At 53.7% G+C, this 19,190-nt stretch overlaps 2 protein-coding genes across 4 annotated transcripts in view; one reads left to right on the plus strand and one right to left on the minus strand.

Annotated features, from left to right (window-relative positions):
* Positions 1–19,190, minus strand: part of RABEP1 (rabaptin, RAB GTPase binding effector protein 1) — a 204,810-nt gene that overhangs the window by 133,833 nt on the left and 51,787 nt on the right. The window lies entirely within an intron of this gene.
* SCIMP (SLP adaptor and CSK interacting membrane protein) lies at positions 539–18,095 on the plus strand. 2 transcript variants are annotated; one of them, XM_036078335.2, is made up of 5 exons: positions 539–673; positions 10,597–10,720; positions 11,959–12,022; positions 13,149–13,219; positions 15,198–18,095. In XM_036078335.2, exons 1-5 carry the CDS (start codon positions 653–655, stop codon positions 15,350–15,352), a joined length of 435 nt encoding a protein of 144 aa, XP_035934228.1. In that variant the 5' UTR covers positions 539–652; the 3' UTR covers positions 15,353–18,095. The 2 variants fall into 2 exon arrangements, with proteins under 2 accessions (XP_035934228.1, XP_035934229.1); XM_036078336.2 differs by lacking the exon at positions 15,198–18,095 and adding an exon at positions 13,731–15,181.

Consider the following 19,190-nt stretch of genomic DNA (forward strand, 5'->3'; position numbering starts at 1 on the left):
CAGTCAGAATGGTCAATTAGACAAAATGGTTGGTTGGCTCCCCACCGAAAGTGGCCGTGGGCGCTGCTGGGGACTGTCAACCCTGCAGATGGAGACCCAGCCCCGCCAGGACAGCCAACGGGCCCGTGTCCGGAGCAGCCTGCCCGCACACCCTGACAGCAGAAGCTGGCTCGGCAGCCCCTGGGTGGGCCCGGGCATCCTCCAGCGACTCTCCGTGGGGACGCTGTGTCTGTCCCACCCGAGCCCATACAGGTGGGAGCCGGCGTCCTCGTTCTCAGAGCCCCGGGCCCGGCTGCTGCAGCCAGGAATGCACGGCCAGGCTCATGTGCGGGGACCCCACAGCCACCCCGTCCACCCTGCCGAGCCTGCCCCCCAGCCTGACCCCCACACCAGGTGGTCCTGTGCGGGGCCTTGCAGGAGGAGGTTCTGGCTCCTGGGACCCGGGCAGCCAGCTTCCCTGGCAAAGGGATGGGCTGCGGTGTGGGCCCCACGGCCTCCCCCCGCCCGAGGGCTGAGCAGGAAGGGGAAGTGTGGTCTGGCTGAGGCTCACTGCTCCGGGGTAGGCGGGAGGCCTGTGGGCGAGGAGAGCCTCCTGCTAGCTGCCTCTGAACCACCGCACTTGGGCCCCTGCTGTCCCCTCAGCCGCTCACGGATGGACACCCTGGCAACCCAGGTAAGCGTCTGGGCTTGAGCCACCCGAGGGCTGCCCGGGGCAGGCGTGGAGCGCGATCTCTCGGTGGCCTTGGCAAGTCCACTCTGCCGCTCACTGGCTGGGGAGCTCGGAATCACTGCACCCCTCTGGGCCTCCACTCCCCCGCGGGTCTGTTGGGGGGCTGAAATGACATAATGACGGGCCGTGAGCTGCGTCAACAGTAGAGAGGTGGTTAGCCGTCTCTGGACTCTGACGGTGAGTCTGGGGAGCTGATAACTGGGAGGACCCTAGTGGGTCCGTGCCGGGGGTGAGGGGCGAGGCGGTGGCAATGCGAACTGTGGGCTGCGTCTTGGGGCCCGTGCAGGAAACACCTAGCCGGGTGCGTCTAGTGTGTAGGGACTGGTAAGGCATTCCCTGTTCCCGCGGCCTCGGGGTCAAGCTGTGCCGGGCTGGGGTCAGATCCCCAACCAGCCCCCTGCTGCTGCCCCGGGAAATCACCGCGGACAGGGCCTGGCCTGGTGTTTCCAGTCCCACCCTGTCACGCATCACTTGTCCTGAGAGCCACTCCCTTTCCCGGCCCTTGGCCGCCAGCGCGTGGGACCTCCCGGGGGGCTTTGAACGTGGTACCGCCGAGCCTGCTGAAGACAAGGCCTGGGGGCCTCTCGGTATTTCTTAGGATAAATGAAAACGTCAGGGAAACAAGGGGAAAAAATGACCCCACATCCCACAACCTCGCAACAACCACGAGAGAGAGTTTGGTGTTTTGCCTTCTAGTTTTTTCCCCTCCGTGTAGATAGTTTGAAAAGTTACCACTGTCTTATACTGATTAAATACGTTCTAGAGAGGACGTGCGGGCCTCACTGGCTGTCGGCAGACACAGGCATCCCCAGACCCCCCACCTGCTGATGGCCCCGGCGCTGTCCCCAGACAGCCCCCCAAGGGACAGGGCTCTAGGTGTCCTGTCACGCTCAGAGCCAAACACATAAGAAAACCAGCAACAGCGCGAGGCGACTCGGTTGGACCCAAGGAAGGACTTCTGGGTTGCAGAAATCCTGGGATAACTTAGCAGGAAGCTTGAGTCATCCACAAGTCCGGAAGGTTCTGCCCAGGGCAGACACATCACACCCAAGGCCGCGGAAACACCGCAAAGGCCACCTGTTGGGGCGGGGCGCGCAGAAGCTCTTTTTAGATGTGATACATGGAGTCTTGACGTGTTCAGTTCATGCTCCACGGCAAGGCTCGGCGGGAGAGCGAGAGAGGAGGCTCCTGCCCTCGCTCAGCGAACAATCTGTGTTCTGGGCTTTCTCACCGCGGGCTCCGGCCACACATGCGGGGAACGCGGGGAACAGACGCAGCTGCCGCGGGGGCACGGCCCCGCGCTTTCTCAGGGTCTGGGGTTCCCGGCAGGTTCCTGGGCCTCTTCCTTTCTTCCTGCCTCGTGACTGCGGCATGCAACCCACGGAGTGGCCCTGCGCAATTCTCTCCCGCCACCCCTGTCCCACGCTGCCCGCGAGGGGGCTCCCTGCTTCCTTATGCTGAAGTCTACAAGTTGTGCCTCTGACTTTTACTTCCTTCGGGCTACTTCTCAGGCTGTTTTTCTAGGAATGATATTGCAGAATCAGAGGATAGGACTGTCTGTTACTATGTGCTTCCCCCCCCCCCCGGAAAATTTTAAGTTTATTTAGTTAAGTAATCTCGACACCGGACCCGGGGCTTGAACTCACGACCTCCCACCCAAAATCAAGAGTCGAGTGCTCCACCGACGGAGCCAGCTGGTCGGTCCTAAGGATCCGAGTGTGAGCAGGGGCACAAGAGGGAAGAATTTCAACTGGGGGAAAAATTAAAAGAGAGGGGAAAAAAGAAGCTGGAATTAATTTTAATCATACATTTAACTTAACCCAACATATCCCAATCCTTCCCGCAAGTAACCCAGATAAACATTTATTAATGATCTTTTATGTTCTTCCTTCCACACGAAGTCTTTGAGACCCAGCAGGTGCCCAGCAGCCTCGTGGGGCCCGTGGCTGCCGTCCCGGGCAGGGCAGGCCTCGGGTAAGGGGATGCGTGTCCAAGGCACGACGCCCTAAGGGCAGAGGGCGAGTGCGGAGCGGGATCCCCGTCCTCCCGCCGAGCTGTTTGCAGGTGCGCCTCCTCGTACAGAGACATTGGAGGCCCCTTCCAACTCCAGCTGGAACCCCAAGCTCCCGGCTCCAGCACACCCGTGTCCTCTCCCCACCTTTCGGGACTCGTGGCTACTTGAGATCATTAATGTTTCTCAAGAAAAACTCAAGTTTTTATATCCAGGACCTGACCATTAGTGGGTCTTGAAGGAAATACAGGGGCTCAGGCTCTGTATTTTTTTCCACGAGCTCGGCTAGACAAGGCGGGAAAACACTGGGGCGCGTCATGTGTCCGAAACACAGCTTGTCGTGAAACGTTTCATGTATGCGCCTGTGGAGTGTGTTCCTCCACGATAGAACTTGGTTGTTTTGGGTTTGTTTGTTTTTTTTTAAAGCAAGTGCTGAATAAAACCCAGTCTCCGGAATTCCTGGCAAGGGCACGGTAGGAGTTCTGTCCCTGACTCCCCAGAAATGCCTTTTGGGGAAGTGAGAGCCGGGGCTGGGTCGGTGACTGTGCTCGGCCGCCCTCCCGCCCCGACCCACTCAGCGCGGCAGCGGGCTCCCTGGGAGGTTGTGCGGGCTGCTGGAGCGAGGCCGAGAGGCCGGAGAGAAGCTGGAGTTCCACCTGCAGCATCCCGGGGGCGTGTCTACTTCCCAGCAGGCAGAGAGCCAGGCAGCAAGGCCGGGCTGCCCACCTGCCCGCATCCTCAGAGGGCAAGTCTGGCCATAGGCCAGGAGAGAGCCCGGCGCCTCATTCATTCCGAGATTCCCAGATCCGTGGGGAGCGCCTCCTGGGCCCTGGGCACAGTGGAAAAGACAGACGGTGAACTAAGCGACCAACAGGCCCCGAGGCGGGTGGCAGCGTCCGCGAGTGGGCCCAGCAGGAGGAAGGACGCGGTCCTCCCAGCGATGACCACGCGGGTCTGCCTCCCACCCGCCCCGCCCAGCACCCGCCGACTTTGTCTCCTACTTCAGACCGAAAGATCGGGGGTGTTGGCCCCCCACTTCCTGCCCGCAGGCCCCAGCACGCCCTCTCCCCTCTCCATCCTTGTTCCCTTTTAAAAGCTCATTCTTCCTTCGGGCCAGGAAGTTGTCTGTCTTCGCTGTATTTCACTCCAGTCTTCTGTCCCGGCACCTTCACGGTTTAGAACCACGGAGAAGCCTCTCACAGTCTCACAAGCCATCTCTCCTCCGACTCAGCGTCCAACCTTCTCTTGCCTTCTGGGGCTTCTTCACTCTGATGGGGAGTAGGGCAGGGTCACTAGCAGGAGGACAAGCCTAGAAACGAGAGTCTTCGTTCCTAGTCACATTCACTTATATCCTCGGGGGACTTCGGAGGAGATCCTAGGATGCCCCTGCTCTTGCCAATGCCCTAGGGAATCCGAGGAAGGAATCCAATGCCCTGAGGAGCCAAGGAAGCCATTCACACCCTAGTAAAAATCAGTTTCTCTTCCTCAGAGTCTGGCACTCTCAGGCAAATGAATTTAGAGAGGAAGTGGGGAGAGAGGGAGCTTGGAACTTTGCAGTGACTTGTGGATGATGGGCCTTCAGGCATTGTGACAAGCAAACAGGAAAGGTACTTGGGCCGAGGGGTCTTTTTTAGCACCTTGCCCTCCACCACGCTGGAGCTGCTGCCGCCTCTGACTGTGGGGGTGGGGCCGGGGCGGGGGGACCAGCCTCCCTCGTGCTCACCCGGCCCAGCTGTGGGCTCTGCTGCCTGGCCCGGTGCATGCTCCCCCCTGGGGCTGAGCCCGCTGCACTGTTTGTTAAAAATGCTGATCCCGGAGTCCCACACTGGACCCACCAGTCAGAACTGGCTGTGGGGAGGGGGCCGAGGACCCTGGCATCTGCATCTTCATACACCCCACAAAGCCCCCGATCGTTGGTCACAAGCAAGGGCCCTGGGGTCTGAGAGACCGGGGTTTGGCTTCTGAGTTCCCCACTTACTAGCTCTGCGGCCCTGGCCAGTGACTGAGACCTGAACCTCTATTGCCTCATCTGTAAAATGGACTCGTAACCACAAGCTGCCATTGTGAGAGCGCTCATAACCCACGGCGCCTCAGCGCATGGCGCAGGTTACTTTTCTGAGATGCATTTTCATATTGCGGTTCTTATTATGTGGAACAAGACACAGCGAATGGCTGAGACCTCGCCAGGACTGGAAGTTCTCGAACGAGCGTTCTGCTTTCAGTTCTGTTATGAAAGGAAAAACATTTACCAGCTTGGTGTCAGCCTGGCAGAGTTAACAGGGCAGGAACTCAGGCGCCAGACGGCGCCGAGCGGAAATCTTAGGTCAGTTGATCCCTAGCTGTGCTGCCTTTAGCCAATAGCTTAACCTCTCTGAGCTCTCTATTAAGGGTAATAACTGCGCCCCCACCAGGGAGGTTATAATAAGGATTCAGAGATAACAGGTACGTCACTGGTTCTCAAACTCGGCCCTGTATTACTCACCTGGACAATTTCATTACGACAAATAAACAAAACCCCAGTGGCCAGGCCCCCCACCCCAGATCAATTAAATCAGAGTCTCGGATGTAGGCCATTGCTCAAGCTCCCCGGGTGATTCCAAGGTTCAGGCAGGAGGAGGGTGGGGAACTTCGACATTCCCCGAGTTCTTGGCCCAGGGCCTGATGCATACCGATATCCGAGGGTGCTCCCACCACGCCTCCTCCCTTCCTTCCTCCGTGTGTGGTGGCCACCAAATGCTCCCCCAGGTTACAGGACCTGCAGCTCCTGACCTCCCAGCAACCGGGACCCCCAGGCCTGCACCTGTGGACTCAGCCCCCGTCCCCTCCCCAAAGCCCCAGAACTGCTGATCTGGGCCCACGTTGGCTCCTCTTCTGGTCCATACTGGTCTATACTGGACTGTAGGACCCCCCGCTCTGGCTCACGGGGCCCTGCGCTACCTGTGAGCTCCAGTCCTGCCTTGAGAACCTTCCTATGTCCACAGGCTCTTGAAAACAAAGATGTTCCCTCCCGTGCAACAGACACCTCCCAGAAATAGAGACGCGTGTCCATCCCCGGCCTCCTGACGAGGTCAGCAACGCCGGGCAGTGTGCGGTGGAATTCTGTCGAAGATGGCAGAACCATCCCTCCCGTTTTCCCCCTTTTCTTCCTGACTCCCTGGAGGCAAAATAGAAGATGTTGAATGCATAAAGCATTAACAAATGCATGAATGCATAAAGTGCATGGAAGCACTTGAGCGAGCGTCTCATCTCACTGAGCTGATCCAATCCTGGATCCCGGGTGGGTTGTGCGGTGAGCCTGCCTGAGGTGTCCGAGGTGTTGGGTCCCAGGGCACAGGGGGATGGAGGGCGCAGGTGGAGTTAAGGCTACTGCTCAGCGGCGGGGGAGATGGGGAGATCATGCTGGATTGTCACGCGTCGCGGGCAGGAACGTGAGTGGCCCCTCGAGGCTGAACAGAACAGGGAAATGGCTCATCCATGGAGCCTCCAGGAGGGGACACGGCCCTGCCCGCCCTTTGGTTTTACCCTGTGCCGACTGGAGGGACTCCTGACCTCCCCGACTTCGAGACAAGACATTTGTGCCGTTTGAAGCCTCTGCGCCCCTGGGAATGTGCTAGAGCGGGAAGGGGGTACGGCCTGCTTCTGCCCCTGCCGGCACTCCCGCCTTGCTCCGATTCCAAAATGTTAAGTTACTTTTGATTCTTAAGCAGACTCAGTGCAGTTTGCAAAATTTAGCCGTGCTCACTGTAAACCTTCAATCTTGTCTCTGGCTCAAAGCACCCCCATGTTGCCCCAGTGAGGGGAGGGGAGGAAGGGGTGGGAGCCCCCTCAGCTCCCTGCACCCCACCCTGCACTACTTCCCTGGTATTGCACTGAGGAGGACAGACAGACAGGCTCCCACCAGTGGCCATTCCTGCTGATCACGTCTGCGGTCCCTGGCGGCCCCTCGAGAGACTCGGCCGCATCTGTGACCTGACCGCCAGCAGCTGGCCCTACAAATGCCCCTCTGTCCCGTGCGGCCTGCCCCCCCCAAGTCTTCTCTACCCCAGGCTGGCCGACACAGTGGGGTCCAGCTTCCACACGGGCAGCACAGGCCCCCCACTGGCCGTACTCCCCACCGCTGCTCCTCTCTGGCAACACCCGGGCCACTAAACTAACCGGGAGCCCAGAGGACACCCAATGGGGACAACGTGTGGTTCCTCGGGGCCTTCCTTGCTCAGCTGCCTTCTCTCAAAAAACAAGCTCGTCTTGGTTCTGTTGAGCAGGCATCTCTCCAGTCCATGGGGAAGAGTGCTATTTCTCTGGCCCTGGAACCCCTGGGGGGCTTGGGACTTTCATTTGTGGCCCCCACCACCTCACTACCATTGCTATGCTCCCGAAAGCAAGGCATCCTAAGCCCCACAAAGCCTGTCCCTGATGCCTGGGGCCATGGTGACCGAGATCAGCAGTGGGAGGCCTGGGAGCTAGACAGAAAGCATTCTGCCTCCTTCTTGCTGGGGGACCGTGGGCAGGCCCTGTCCCCTCAGCTTCCAGGTCCAGGAAAGCGTGTGGCACAAGGATGAAGCGAGGGGAGAATGGAAAGCCCCTGCAGACCGCATGTGCGCTGGACACCCTCAAAATGTCTGCTGGCAAATCAGAGCCGCTCCGTCTGTAAGAACAGAACTGTGAGCGAAGTTCTCAAAAGTGTCCCATGTTTCATTTTGCTAACATCATCCTTCTTCCTCTTTCTTCCCCCGGACACGGAGGACAATGACATTGCTTTGAACTTGAAATCTGAGCAGTAGCTTTTCATGGAAGCTACACTACGTGGTTAATGGGGTTTTTTGTTTTTTTTAAATCTTCTCAAAGTAAATACACATGGTGTTTTTTGGGTTTTGGGGGGAGGTTTTTTTGGTTTTTTTGGTTTGTTTTGTTTTTGTTTTCAAGGAGGCTCCATGCCCAGCATGGAGCCCAACGCAGGGCTTGAACTCACGACCCTGAGATCCAGTCGAACGCTTAACTGACTGAGCCACCCAGGTGCCCTGTAAATACACAGTTTTAAAAAATCAAGTAATTCAGAGGGTTTATGGTGGAAAGTTGCAGCCCCCTGTCTTCCCACCTCCATCCTTGTACCCGCTCATGCTCCTCAGATCAACCTTTTTTTGTTTGTCTGTTTGTTTTTGTTTTTCATATGCAATAGCTCTTAACTCCTGTGCCCTGGTATTTACTTCGGTAGCGTTAAAGATTATGTTTATGTTGCTTTTTTGAGAAATCCTTCAAGATTAAACAAAAAGACAAAAGATAGAAAATATGAGAGACAAATTAGACAAAGAACACACATCTGAGTATAAGAGAATGGAGGGAAGAAAATTCTGTTTGTCCATCTGTCCATCTATCTATCCATCCATCCATTCATCCATTCATACATCCATTCATCCATCCTTCCTTCCTTCCATCCATTCATCCATCCATTCATCCATCCTTCCTTCCATCCACTCATCCAACCATCCATCCATCCACTCATCCATCCCTCCTTCCATCCATCCATCCACTCATCCATCCTTCCATCCATCCATCCACTCATCCATCCTTCCTTCCATCCTTTCATCCATCCATTCATTCATCCATCCATCCATTTATCCATCCTTCCTTTCTTCCATCCATCCATCCACCTACCCTTCCATCCATCCATCCATTTATCCTTCCTACCATCCATCCATTCATCCATCCATCCGACACACCCATCCATCCACCCACCCACCCATCCTTCCTTCCTTCCTTCCATCCATCCATCCATTCCCCAGAGCTAAAGAAGGTTAGGCTCCAATTAGGTTTATTGAACAAAGAGTCCACCCTCTGATACGTGGGCATTTTCTTAAGTCCAGTGCCCTGTGACTTCCCTGTGTCCTGCAAAACCAAATTTCACAGGGCTCTCCTGAGAGCCAAGTTTCTAGTCTCCATGCTTTTCCTTTTTCCCTTTGTTCTTCTTCCTCTATTGCTTTCTTCTGTGCACCATGAAAAGGTGATTTACGACCAAACCTCTGCTGAGTACATGCCTGGGGGTTGGACTACCTGGCTAGCTGACACTTCACTCTTTTAAGAGTAAACCCCCAGCACATCCACCACCATGGATAAATGACAAAAGCATAATGCTGAGCGAAAAGCAGAGCAAGAAAGCTGCAGAATGACGTGCATACAATGCCACTAGTTACATCCAATTGGTTTTACTATGTATAACTTTATGAATAGCCAAAAGCCATTCTGTCTGATCAAGCCAAACCTTCATGAAAGAAACTGAGTTTGGAACTGAAAACCCAAATTATAATAGAATGACGGCATAACTGAAGATACTATGCCGGTAATACAAACACGTGTGTGAATGGTAAGCCACGTCAGAAGTCTTTGCAGGAATACTGGCCTTAGCAGCAGCCTAGTTTTGCCCTTGTTCCTCTGCCTGGCTCCCTGTTTATATCACCAGTACCGCTCCAAAGCGTGACTTGGAAATGCTCTGTGTGAGCATGCATGGGTGAGTCTCCATCGGCTAAACGATGACACAGGAAGGGGATTCTCATCACATACCTGGGGTATGCCATGCCCCAAGGATCATTTTTTTTTACTCGGATATCCAAATGAACAGGCAGAGTGCCCATGCCCTGGATGAGGGGGGCCCCCGCTCCTCCCCCAAGAGCTTCCTGCCTTCCTGGAGGCTACTCCTAGGAGTACAGCCCGCAGCCTGCTCCCCACTGTGGCATGCATCACCCCTGCTTGGAAAACTACAGCACACATGTCATCACTCCCCAGGCTCTGTTCGCACAAGCTTTTATTGTGCAATTTTATTGCAGACTGGATGGTAACGGAAGATTGCAGCACAATATCGTACAGGCAACTGCTTCAAGTTAAACGTTAGTCATCATCGTCCTACAAAAGCGTGGTCATCCTCCACCACAGGGACTTCCTAACAATCCTCAAACTTTCTGCTCTCTTACTGTTTTCTTCCCTTTCTTCCCCCCCTCCCACCCCCCCCAGCTTTACTGAGGTATAATTGACTTATAACATTGTATAAGTTTAAAATGTACAGCGTGTTGATTGGATACACTTGTGTATCGGGAAACGCTCAAGGTTTCCGTCACGTCGTGATAAGAACATTTAAGATCTGGGCTCCTGGGTGGCTCAGGTGGTTAAGCGTCTGGCTTTGGCTCGGGTCGTGATCCCGGGATCCCAGGACTGAGTCCCATATTGGGCTCCCTGCTCAGCGGGGAGCCTGCTTCTCCCTCTGCCCTTCACCCCACTTGTACTCTCTCTCTCAAATAAATAAATTAAAAAAAAAATTTAAGATCTGCTCTTCCCAGACTCTCTGCTTCCCGAGTAGGCCAGCTTTCAGCCCCCAAATTCCTGTTCCTTTTCCCCAGCAGACTAACTCAATTTGCCTTGCATTTTTACCTTCCCCCTTCTGACCACGCCTCGCTCAAGGAGACCCATCGAGGTATTTTTCTAACCCCCACCTCCAAAAAAAATAAATAGGAATTAAGTCTATGTTGCCCCTTCGATATAAAAGCACCTGCAGTCGGTGATTGCTTTCCCCTGCATGTTTGACAATCCAGGAAAGAACAGCGAGGAAGCCTCCAGGTGCGTATCCTGTCTGCAGCGCTCATGACTGCCCTGGGAAGTGCAGGCCGGCAACCCCACCCCCATGTTGCACAGGAGGACAAGCCTTGCCAGGGGTCTCCCAGCTGCTGATGGGCAGGGTTTGCCCGAGCCAGCGCCTGCCTGAGCCCCTAAGCAGGGGTATCCCCCCGGTGACGTGGTAGACAACGGCCCCCACTCCTCCCCCCCGGATGCCCCTACTCATGTCTCGTTCTTCTGTCTCCATTCTCCTCAGGGCCCCACTGCGATGGATTGGTGGAGGGACAATTTCTGGATCATCATAGCTGTGGCCATCATCCTTGTCTCCTCGGGCCTGGGCCTCATCCTGTACTGTGTCTGTAGGCAGCTGCTAGGACAGGGTAATGGCCGTCTCACCTGGGCAGGTGGAGGGCGGGGAGGGTTGGGCTGCAGATCCGTGCACCAGGGCTCCTACAGGGCAGGAAGATTCGTTCCGGGCCTGTATTGGCTGAATTTTGGATTAAGCATCATGCATCTCTGGGCCTCGATTTCCCCGTCTGCTCAGTCCACGATCGACACGTTGGCTACCACGATTGCCTTCTCTGAGGTCATCCTCTGAATGTTCTAGTATGACAGGGGTTCCTGGCATCCCCAGAATACAAATGCGCAGCTTCCTGAAGGCTCTACGCTAACTTTAGATTATCTACAAGTGGGTTTCCACTGTGCTGTTCATCTCCCGAAACATGAAATCCTTGATCCGATGGTGTGTTTTCTCGAGATCGTATCCCCTCCGATGACCTGAAAGCTCAGGGCCGTACAAGGAGTGAGACCTTGTCATTCTCCTCAATCTGCTTTTTGGAGATAGACAATTAAGGTTCAGAGAGAGGCAAAGCCTTGACTGAGGCCTCATAGGAGTTAGTGGCCGAGTTGGGACCGGAACTCACGTCCACTGGGCCTCCTGTCCAGTGTTCCTTCGCCTCTACTCCTTGATGGTAATTAGGGTTTTAAGATTTTTTTTTTTTATTAGAGAGAGAGAGAGAGAAATGGGGGGGGAGGGCGCAGAGGGAGAAACAGACTCCCTGCTGAGCAGGGAGCCCATAATTAGTTTTTTTTTAAGTACAAATCATATTCTGGCTCCTAGACTCCTCTGTCCATTTGCCTTCTTAAATTATTTCCTTTTTAGATAAGCACAAAAGCTTGGCCCTGAACAAAAACCTTACCCGTTCTCTTTTATCTCGACCCAAGGCTATTAACACGTAGGTTATCATTCACAGTAATTTGCATGCCTCGCACACCACAGTTCACAAACTGCTGTCTCCATTCTTTCTCTCATTTCCCCCCAACCACGCTTTGGGCTCCTCATCTGACCACTATTTCTGAGCACCAGCTCCGTAGTCGGCAGGAGCTGAGGAAGGAAGCAGGGTCCGCCCTCAGGGATTAGCGAAAGGCTGGGTGGGCAGAAGGCCCGTGGTAAAGTCAGTGTCCACCGCTCACCAGCCCTGTGTCCCCAAGTCTGTTTCTTCTTGGTGGTTCTTTCCCCTATTGCCCTGAACACACCTGGTGTCTGAGGACTTCTAAACCGTGAAGTCACACCTCCTGCTCATGCTTCCTAAATGGATATGCTTATTTGATTCCTTAGGCAAGAAGTGGGAAGTTGCCAAGCCCTGGGAAGAAAAGCAAGGAGACGAAGAGAAGATGTATGAGTAAGTAAGAGGAAAGCCTGGTCCTTTGGTAGAGGTCACAGGTCAGGCTCTGTGTGCTGGGCCCGCCACTCAGGGTTAGGTCTACCCACCTCTTCTTTTAAGATTTTATTTTTAAGTCATCTCTACCCCCAACGTGGGGCTCAAACTGGCAACCCCAAGGTCAAGAGTGGCTCGTTCCACCGACTGAGCCAGCCAGGGGCCCCGCTTCCTTTTCTTTAAATGGATCCCAAGTATAGTCCCCCTAAGGCTGTGTACTTAACGAAAATATGCCACTCACTTTCCTCTTGTATTTTGTGATATATTTGGTTTTTTTTTTTTAAGATTTTAGTTATTTCACAGAGAGAAAGAGAGAGAGCGTGCATGCACGAGCAGGGGGAGGGGCAGAGGGAGAAGCAGGCCCCCCACCGAGCAGGGAGCCCCATACGGAACATGATCCCTGGGATCATAACCTGAGCCGAAGGCAGACACTTATCGACTGAATCACCCAGGTGCCCCAATTTGGGGCTTTTGTGATTGCTATGTGTTGGGGGTACCCAGGATCACCTTTAGACTTGATGACTCACGAGAAGGACTCACAGGACCCAGAAAAGCTACCATAGTCACAGTTATGGGTCATTCTAGTAGAAGGGTACAGATTAACTCAGCAAAGGGAAGGCATATAGGGTGGAGGCCTCTCCCAGCTCGATCTCGGGCACCAGGCTTCTTTCTCCCAATATCCATGCGTGGGCACCATGTGCAAAGCTTCACCAGCCAGACAGGCTCACCGAACCTTGGTTTCAGCCGTAGAGTGGACAAGTCCATCCTGGCCTCTGAAGGGGCTGGAGATGGGGTAGATATTAACTAGTGCTTGGCTTCTTCTGCTCCAAGATTTTGTGAGTGTCCTTGCGTGTGGTTGTAGACGGTTCATCCTCACTTCTGTAGAGTGTTCCATGGTGGGAGTGGACCGTGATGAGTTTATCTACTCTGGGGCTGATGCGCATTTGGGTGGTGCCCAGTTTGGGGCTGTTGTGCACGGTGCCGTGATGAACATTCTGGTCAACCCTGTCCTTTCTCTTTGACGTTTTCCTTCCAGTCGGCTGGTGGTCAAAAGCACACCCTGACTCCTCCTCTTTCTCTCTCTCTTCAGGAATGTTAATGAATCACAGGTTCAGTTACCCCCTCTGCCACCCAGGGGTTTGCTTTTTCCGGAACACACTCGTAAGTATCTGTCGCTGACAACAGTTTCATTCAGGGTAGGATAACAAATTTATCTAAATGTCTTAGCTCAGGCTGCCCACAACAAAATACCATAGGCTAGGTGGCTTAAACAACAGAAAATTTATTTTCTCATGGTCCTGGAGACTAGAAGGTCAAGACCAAGGTGCCAGCCAGTTTGGTAAGGGGTGATGGGGGTAGGGAAGAGGGAGAGAGAGCGAGCATTCTGGTGTCTCTTCTTATAAGGACGCTAAGCCTATGCGATCAGGGCCCTACCCTTATGACCTCATTTAGCCTTAATTACCCCCCTTAGGGGCCCCATCTCCAAATACAGCCTCCCTGGGGGGTTAGGCCTTCAACGTATGAATTTTGTGGGGACAAAGAACTTCAGTCCGTAACACTAGAATCTGCAGGTAGTACCATCCTTTTGAAAGGGACAAATAAGTTAAAAAGGGGGCAGAGTGAGTAGCAACGCTCCTGATATTCAGTGTGTAAATTCATATTCAAATCCCAGGTTGGAGCATGAGTGAAAAGGAACTTGGGGGTGTCGCTGGGCCTCCCACACTTCCCATCAGAAACACTCTGCCTGGTTTGTTCTTGACTGGAATGTTCTTCCTTAAACTGCTTCTGTAGCGGACACACTTCATCCTTCATGGTCAGCTCGAATGTCAGCACCTCGGGGCACCTGGGGGGCTCAGTCGGCTAAGCAGCTGACTCTTGGTTTCAGCTCAGGTCATGATCTCAGGGTCCTGGGATCGAGCCCCGAGTCGGGCTCCCTGCTTAGTGCGGACTCTGCTTGTCCTTCTCCCTCTACTACTCCCCCTGCTTGTGCTCTCTTTCTGTCAAATAAATAAAACCTTGAAAAAGAAATGTCAGCACCTCAAAGAGTGCCCTCCTGTCTACCCTCTCTAAAGTGAACCCACTAATTCTCTTCATAGAACTTATGGCAATTACCCAAAGTTGTCTTACTTCATTACTGTTCATTGGTTTCTGACCTCCCTCCTCCACTAGAATACGAAGTCCAGGAAACAGGAACGTTTCTGGTCTTGCTCACCACTTAGTACCCACCAGGAGAGCAGTGCCTGCAGCTTAGGAGATAACAAGGATGTCTCGATTGAGTGGATAAATCATAAGATCAGCCCACATTTACTGGGCAGCCCGGTGAGCCAGGCCCCGTGAGAGGCACTTTACAGGCATGATCTCACGTAGTACCCTCAACAACCCTGCGAGGCAGGTACATCATTATTCCCCTTTGACGGGTGAGGACACTGAGGCACAGAGACGTTCAGGGGCTCACCCATGGCGACACAGCAAGTGATCGCTGGAGCCTGGGTATGAACTGGGGATCTGACCGCAGAGCCCTGCAAGAAAGGAGGCGTGGACCTCTCTCAGGTCCTTGTAGGAAGGACGAGATTGTGGGAGAGGCAGCTCCGGTCTCATCTGGGGTCCAGCTCGCTGTTTCATCATCCTTCCCCTGGATGCCTTGGTGTTTTTGCTACATACCCTAATTCCCCGTTCTGCAAACACCACTGTCCCCTTCCTTCTGAACAGAGATTCGTACCTCAGCAATTATGGGAAGTTCTGGAAAACACTAAGTCACTGGGAGGGATGTGCCCAAAAAGGAAATGTGGTTTGTACCACTTCCCCCACGAGAATGAGGGTCTCACATAACTCTACTCATTTGGGTACTGGCTCAGTTCAGCTTGCTGTCTACACTTCTGTTTCATGGTTCCCATGCCGTGGGGGGCAGGCAGAGGGACACGCGAGCCACGGTGTTGGACCAACATCTGCCCTCGACCCGCCTGGGGGATCCCGAGGCTGTATCACGTCCGTGCATCGGTTTCCCCCGTCAGATGGGGGTCTGGTCCACCAGGGAGTGGGAAGATCACCCAAACCCATGAAAATCATGCTGAGTCACCTCATCAAAAAATATACAAACACACAATAGCTTCGCCTCTAAGGGCCGTTTTGTGTGTTCTAGTCCCACAGGAAAGCCCAAGTCAGCCGCCAGCTACATACTCACTGGTCAACAAAGTTAGAAAGAAGAAGACAGCGTCCATCCCCAGCTACATGGAGCCCCTGGACGATTACGACGATGTGGAAATCCCCGCAAATATGGAAAAGCAGCGTTTCTGAGACAAGCGTCCCTTCTTTCCCGGCAAGCTGAAGAGGGTTCGCACGGCTGTTTAAACCAACCGGGAATGAACTGCAACAGATCGCGGGATCCCACAAGCCAGCGGTAATGTGGCAGAGCTTTAGAAAATAAACACCTCCCGAAGCTTAGAGCCAGGAGCATCAGCATCCAGGAACAGGGGCCGAGGCTCCGCCCCGGAGACCCAGCCGGGTCAGGCCTGGAACTACTGTCCACGGGTCCCCCCGCCCCTGGGAGGACCTGGGTCCTGTGGCTCCCCGCCCCCACCCGTGAGAAACACTCCTCCGCTTCTCTTCTCTTGTTTGCTCTAAGTGATGCTAAATCTTGGTGTTTGGCTGCCGAGCCTCCAGGCGCCCGTCCCCAGCTTGGCCCCAGGGGTCCCCCCACCTCTCCCTCCCCCCGCCACAGGGCTGTGGGCGGCCGTTCCAGCTGAGCACCGGTGTGTGCAAGTCACTGCATCACACCTTGCAGGTTCTTCAAGAGTGAGTAGTGCTTTTTGTCCTTGTGAACCGTCCCCGCCTACACACACCCCAAACCCCAGAGCCTCTCCATGACGTTGGCCGGATGGACCACAGAGATTCAAGTTCTCACTGACTTTTTCTTGTGCTTCTGGGTGGCATATTGTGATAATCAACAAGGACAGAGGTTAATCACCATCTGGACCAAAGCACACACGTTCCACATAGCAGAGTCATATTGCGATATGTGTCCTGGGGGAGCCGTAGGAAAAGTAGGCTTCCCTGGGGAAAGTCATGGGCAAGAGGAAAGAAAGGGACAATTAAGGGCAGATTCAAGAGGAGAGTTCCTTGCGTCATATTCTGTGCAAACGGCACCGAGATCGCTGTCCCCGAGCGCATCTAGGAGGCAGAACTCCATAGTGTGGAGGTGCCCCTGGCGAGATACAGGGAGGGGGTCGCTGTCCTGCTACAGAAATGACCTCATCCCCGAGGCCTGCGTCAGCTTGGAGGCTCTGGAACCTCATCTGTTCCTTGGCCTTGATCTGTTGGAGCCCTCGGATTGGCGCATCCCAAGCAGACTGGAGATGCGGATTTCTAAGCAATCCCTGGGGGATCCAGCAAGAGCAGGCTCGCAGGGAGAGCGACATGAACCTCAGAAAGGCCGGGAGTGACCCTTGGACTGAGCTCCTCCTCGAGAGATGGACGGTGCATGTCTGCTGTGTTCAAGCTTCCTCCCTTAGGGGCGCCTGGGTGGCTCAGATGGTTAAGCGTCTGCCTTCGGCTCGGGTCATGATCCTGGGATCGAGCCCCACATCGGGCTCCCTGCTTGGCGGGGAGCCTGCTTCTCCCTCTCCCTCTACTGTTCTCCCTGCTTGTGCTCTCTCACTCTCTCTGTCAAATAAATAAATAAAATCTTTAAAAACAAAACAAAAAACAAAACAAAACAAAACAAAACAAAACAAAAAGCTTCCTCCCTCCAGGACTGCTGGACCAGTGGGGACAGGTGCTTCCTCCAGCTTCTTTCTAGATTCCCGGCAGACCTCCAGCTTCCTGTGTTACCACTGCCTTATGGTAGGCCAGACAGTCCTCTAACTGTGGCCTGACAGAACTCCAGAACCCCGGGAGCCAGAGAGGACTCACTCCCCAAGTTATAGGGAAAAAAAATTAGTAAGCCAAAGGACACAAGTGTTTCGCAAGTATGCTTCCCTCTTACAAATTGTCTGTAAACCCTCCCATCTACGACAAAAGTTAGAAGCAAATACCAGAGAGGTGTTACCTCCTCCTTGGTTTCTAGGATGGCACCATCTCCTGCCGGCCCGCCCCCACTCCCCACCCCAAGACAACCCTTCATCACAGGTCCTCCTCAGGCTCTTCCCGGTACCTGCCCTCATCCTGCTCGAAACACCAGCGAGGGATCCGTGGGCTCTGTGCCCCTCTATTCTCATGGCTCCAGCTGAGCCCAATCCTCAGTCCCAGACTGGCTGCCCCCAGGACATGCCCCCAGGACCCCCCAACAGGCCTCTCAAGCTCCACGTACCCCGAAAGGAATGACGGTCCACCCCCAATCCCAGACTCCCTGTGCTCTGCTACCTTCTCAGTCCCTGGAGTCAGAAACCGGCAGTGTGCGGAGTCCTCTCCTCCCCGGCGGTCCCGCTCTGTGACCGCGCCTCTCTGGCAGCCCCGGCTCAGGCAGCCTCCCGGCCGGTCTCCTACCACTAATGTCTCACCCTCCGCTCCCCTTTCTATGCAGCAGCCAGCGCTTTTCTCAAGGGGACATCTGACTGCTCCAGTCTCTTGAGCCTCAGAAAAACCCCGAAGTCCTTAATATGGGTTACGAGATTTGTCAGGATCCGGTCCCCCAGTCTCTCCTACAAGCTTCTCCTCCCCAGCCCCTTGCAACTTCCACTCCGACCCAATTTTTGCTCCGATCATTTGAAATGACCTGGTCTGGGGTCTCTCTGGCCCCTATGGCTAAGTACAGTGGCCTCCTGTCTGTCTAGAACATTCTTCCCCACCTTCTCATCTTTTCCATCTCTGCTTAGAGCCTTTCCTCACCACCCCACACTTGAATCTGGTGCCCTATTAGACGCTCTCCTCCCACAGCATTAGCACCCTGGGATGACCTGTTTATCTGTCTTTCTCCCCCACTAGACTGACGGCAACGTGGGGACAGGGATGGTGTCTTTCCCCCAGTGTTTTCTGTGTTCCTAGCACAGTGCCCAGGATCTTTGTAGATACTCAATAAACGGCAAATGAATGATCAGTTGAACGAATGAATGAATGAATGAACTTGGCCTTGTAGAAATACATCTCTCTCTCTGCCTTATAATTGCCTGGTTACTTCTCCATCCTCTTTCTAATCTGGGGGCTCCTCTGGGGTGGAACCTGCCTGACTCACTGCTATAGTCCCAGCATCTATCACGAGCTCTGGCGCACAGTAGGCCCTTAATAAACATTTATTGGATGTTGCGCATTACTAGAAAACCTACCGACCAGTTCGAGAAAAGCAAACAAGCAGTTTTTCCCTGAGCATGTATGATTTGGTTGCGATTTTATACTGGGTACCTGTAATAAAGCCATGTTTTTACCAGTTTGGTAAGAAAAGAAAAGAAAAGTTGTTACCAATTTGGATGATAGCATTAAATATATCAAGATGTGACAGGGCCTTTTTGTCTATTCTAGCCCCCTAGGGACCCCCCAAGTCAGCCGCCAGCTCCATACTCACAGATAAAGGTAAAAATAAGAAGAGAGTTTCCAACCCGAGCTTATGGAGTCTCAAGGTGATCATGATGATGTTGAAATCCCTACAAATATCGAAGACCATCATTTTGAAACAAGTCCTGTTCTGTCATCTGAACTCTTTTGAGAACTGGTGATTTACTCATAGTCAGTGGATTGTAGTTTTCTTTAAAACAGTTAAGTCTGATCTTTATGACACAAATACAATTGCTTTCAGGAAATGCTCTGGTATTACCAGTAACAAATTTTTACAAATCACGTGTATCAGTTAGTATGCTTCAGACTGCAAGGAACAGACTGCCCAACGATGGGGAACGTATGGCCTCACACAACAAGTCTACAGGTAAACATGGCAGGATTCAGCAGTTCTAAGACTCAGGGGCAGGGGCTGACTTTTCTTTGATTCTCTTAGTTTTACAACTCATTGTGGCAAGGTAGCTGCCACAGCTCCAAGCATCACATCCCCACATGATAACATTTCAAGTTAGGAAAGAATGGGGCGTTTCCTCCCACGTAGCTCTTTTTAGAGAACATCTTTCCTGGAAGCCCCAGCGACTTTCCCTGATGTGTCGTTGGCCTGGATTGGTGCACATCCCGTCTGTGGGAAGCACTGGGGAGTGAACAT

Source organism: Halichoerus grypus, chromosome 2 (assembly GCF_964656455.1).
Source record: "Halichoerus grypus chromosome 2, mHalGry1.hap1.1, whole genome shotgun sequence".
NCBI classification, from domain to species: domain Eukaryota; kingdom Metazoa; phylum Chordata; class Mammalia; order Carnivora; family Phocidae; genus Halichoerus; species Halichoerus grypus.

Excerpts from the sequence above, each read along its gene's own strand:
- SCIMP (XM_036078335.2), top strand. The coding sequence starts at position 653 with ATGGACACCCTGGCAACCCAG. Across the intron at positions 10,721-11,958 it reads TAGGCAGCTGCTAGGACAGG|GCAAGAAGTGGGAAGTTGCC; the intron begins GTAATGGCCGTC and ends TTGATTCCTTAG. Across the intron at positions 13,220-15,197 it reads GCTTTTTCCGGAACACACTC|TCCCACAGGAAAGCCCAAGT; the intron begins GTAAGTATCTGT and ends TGTGTGTTCTAG.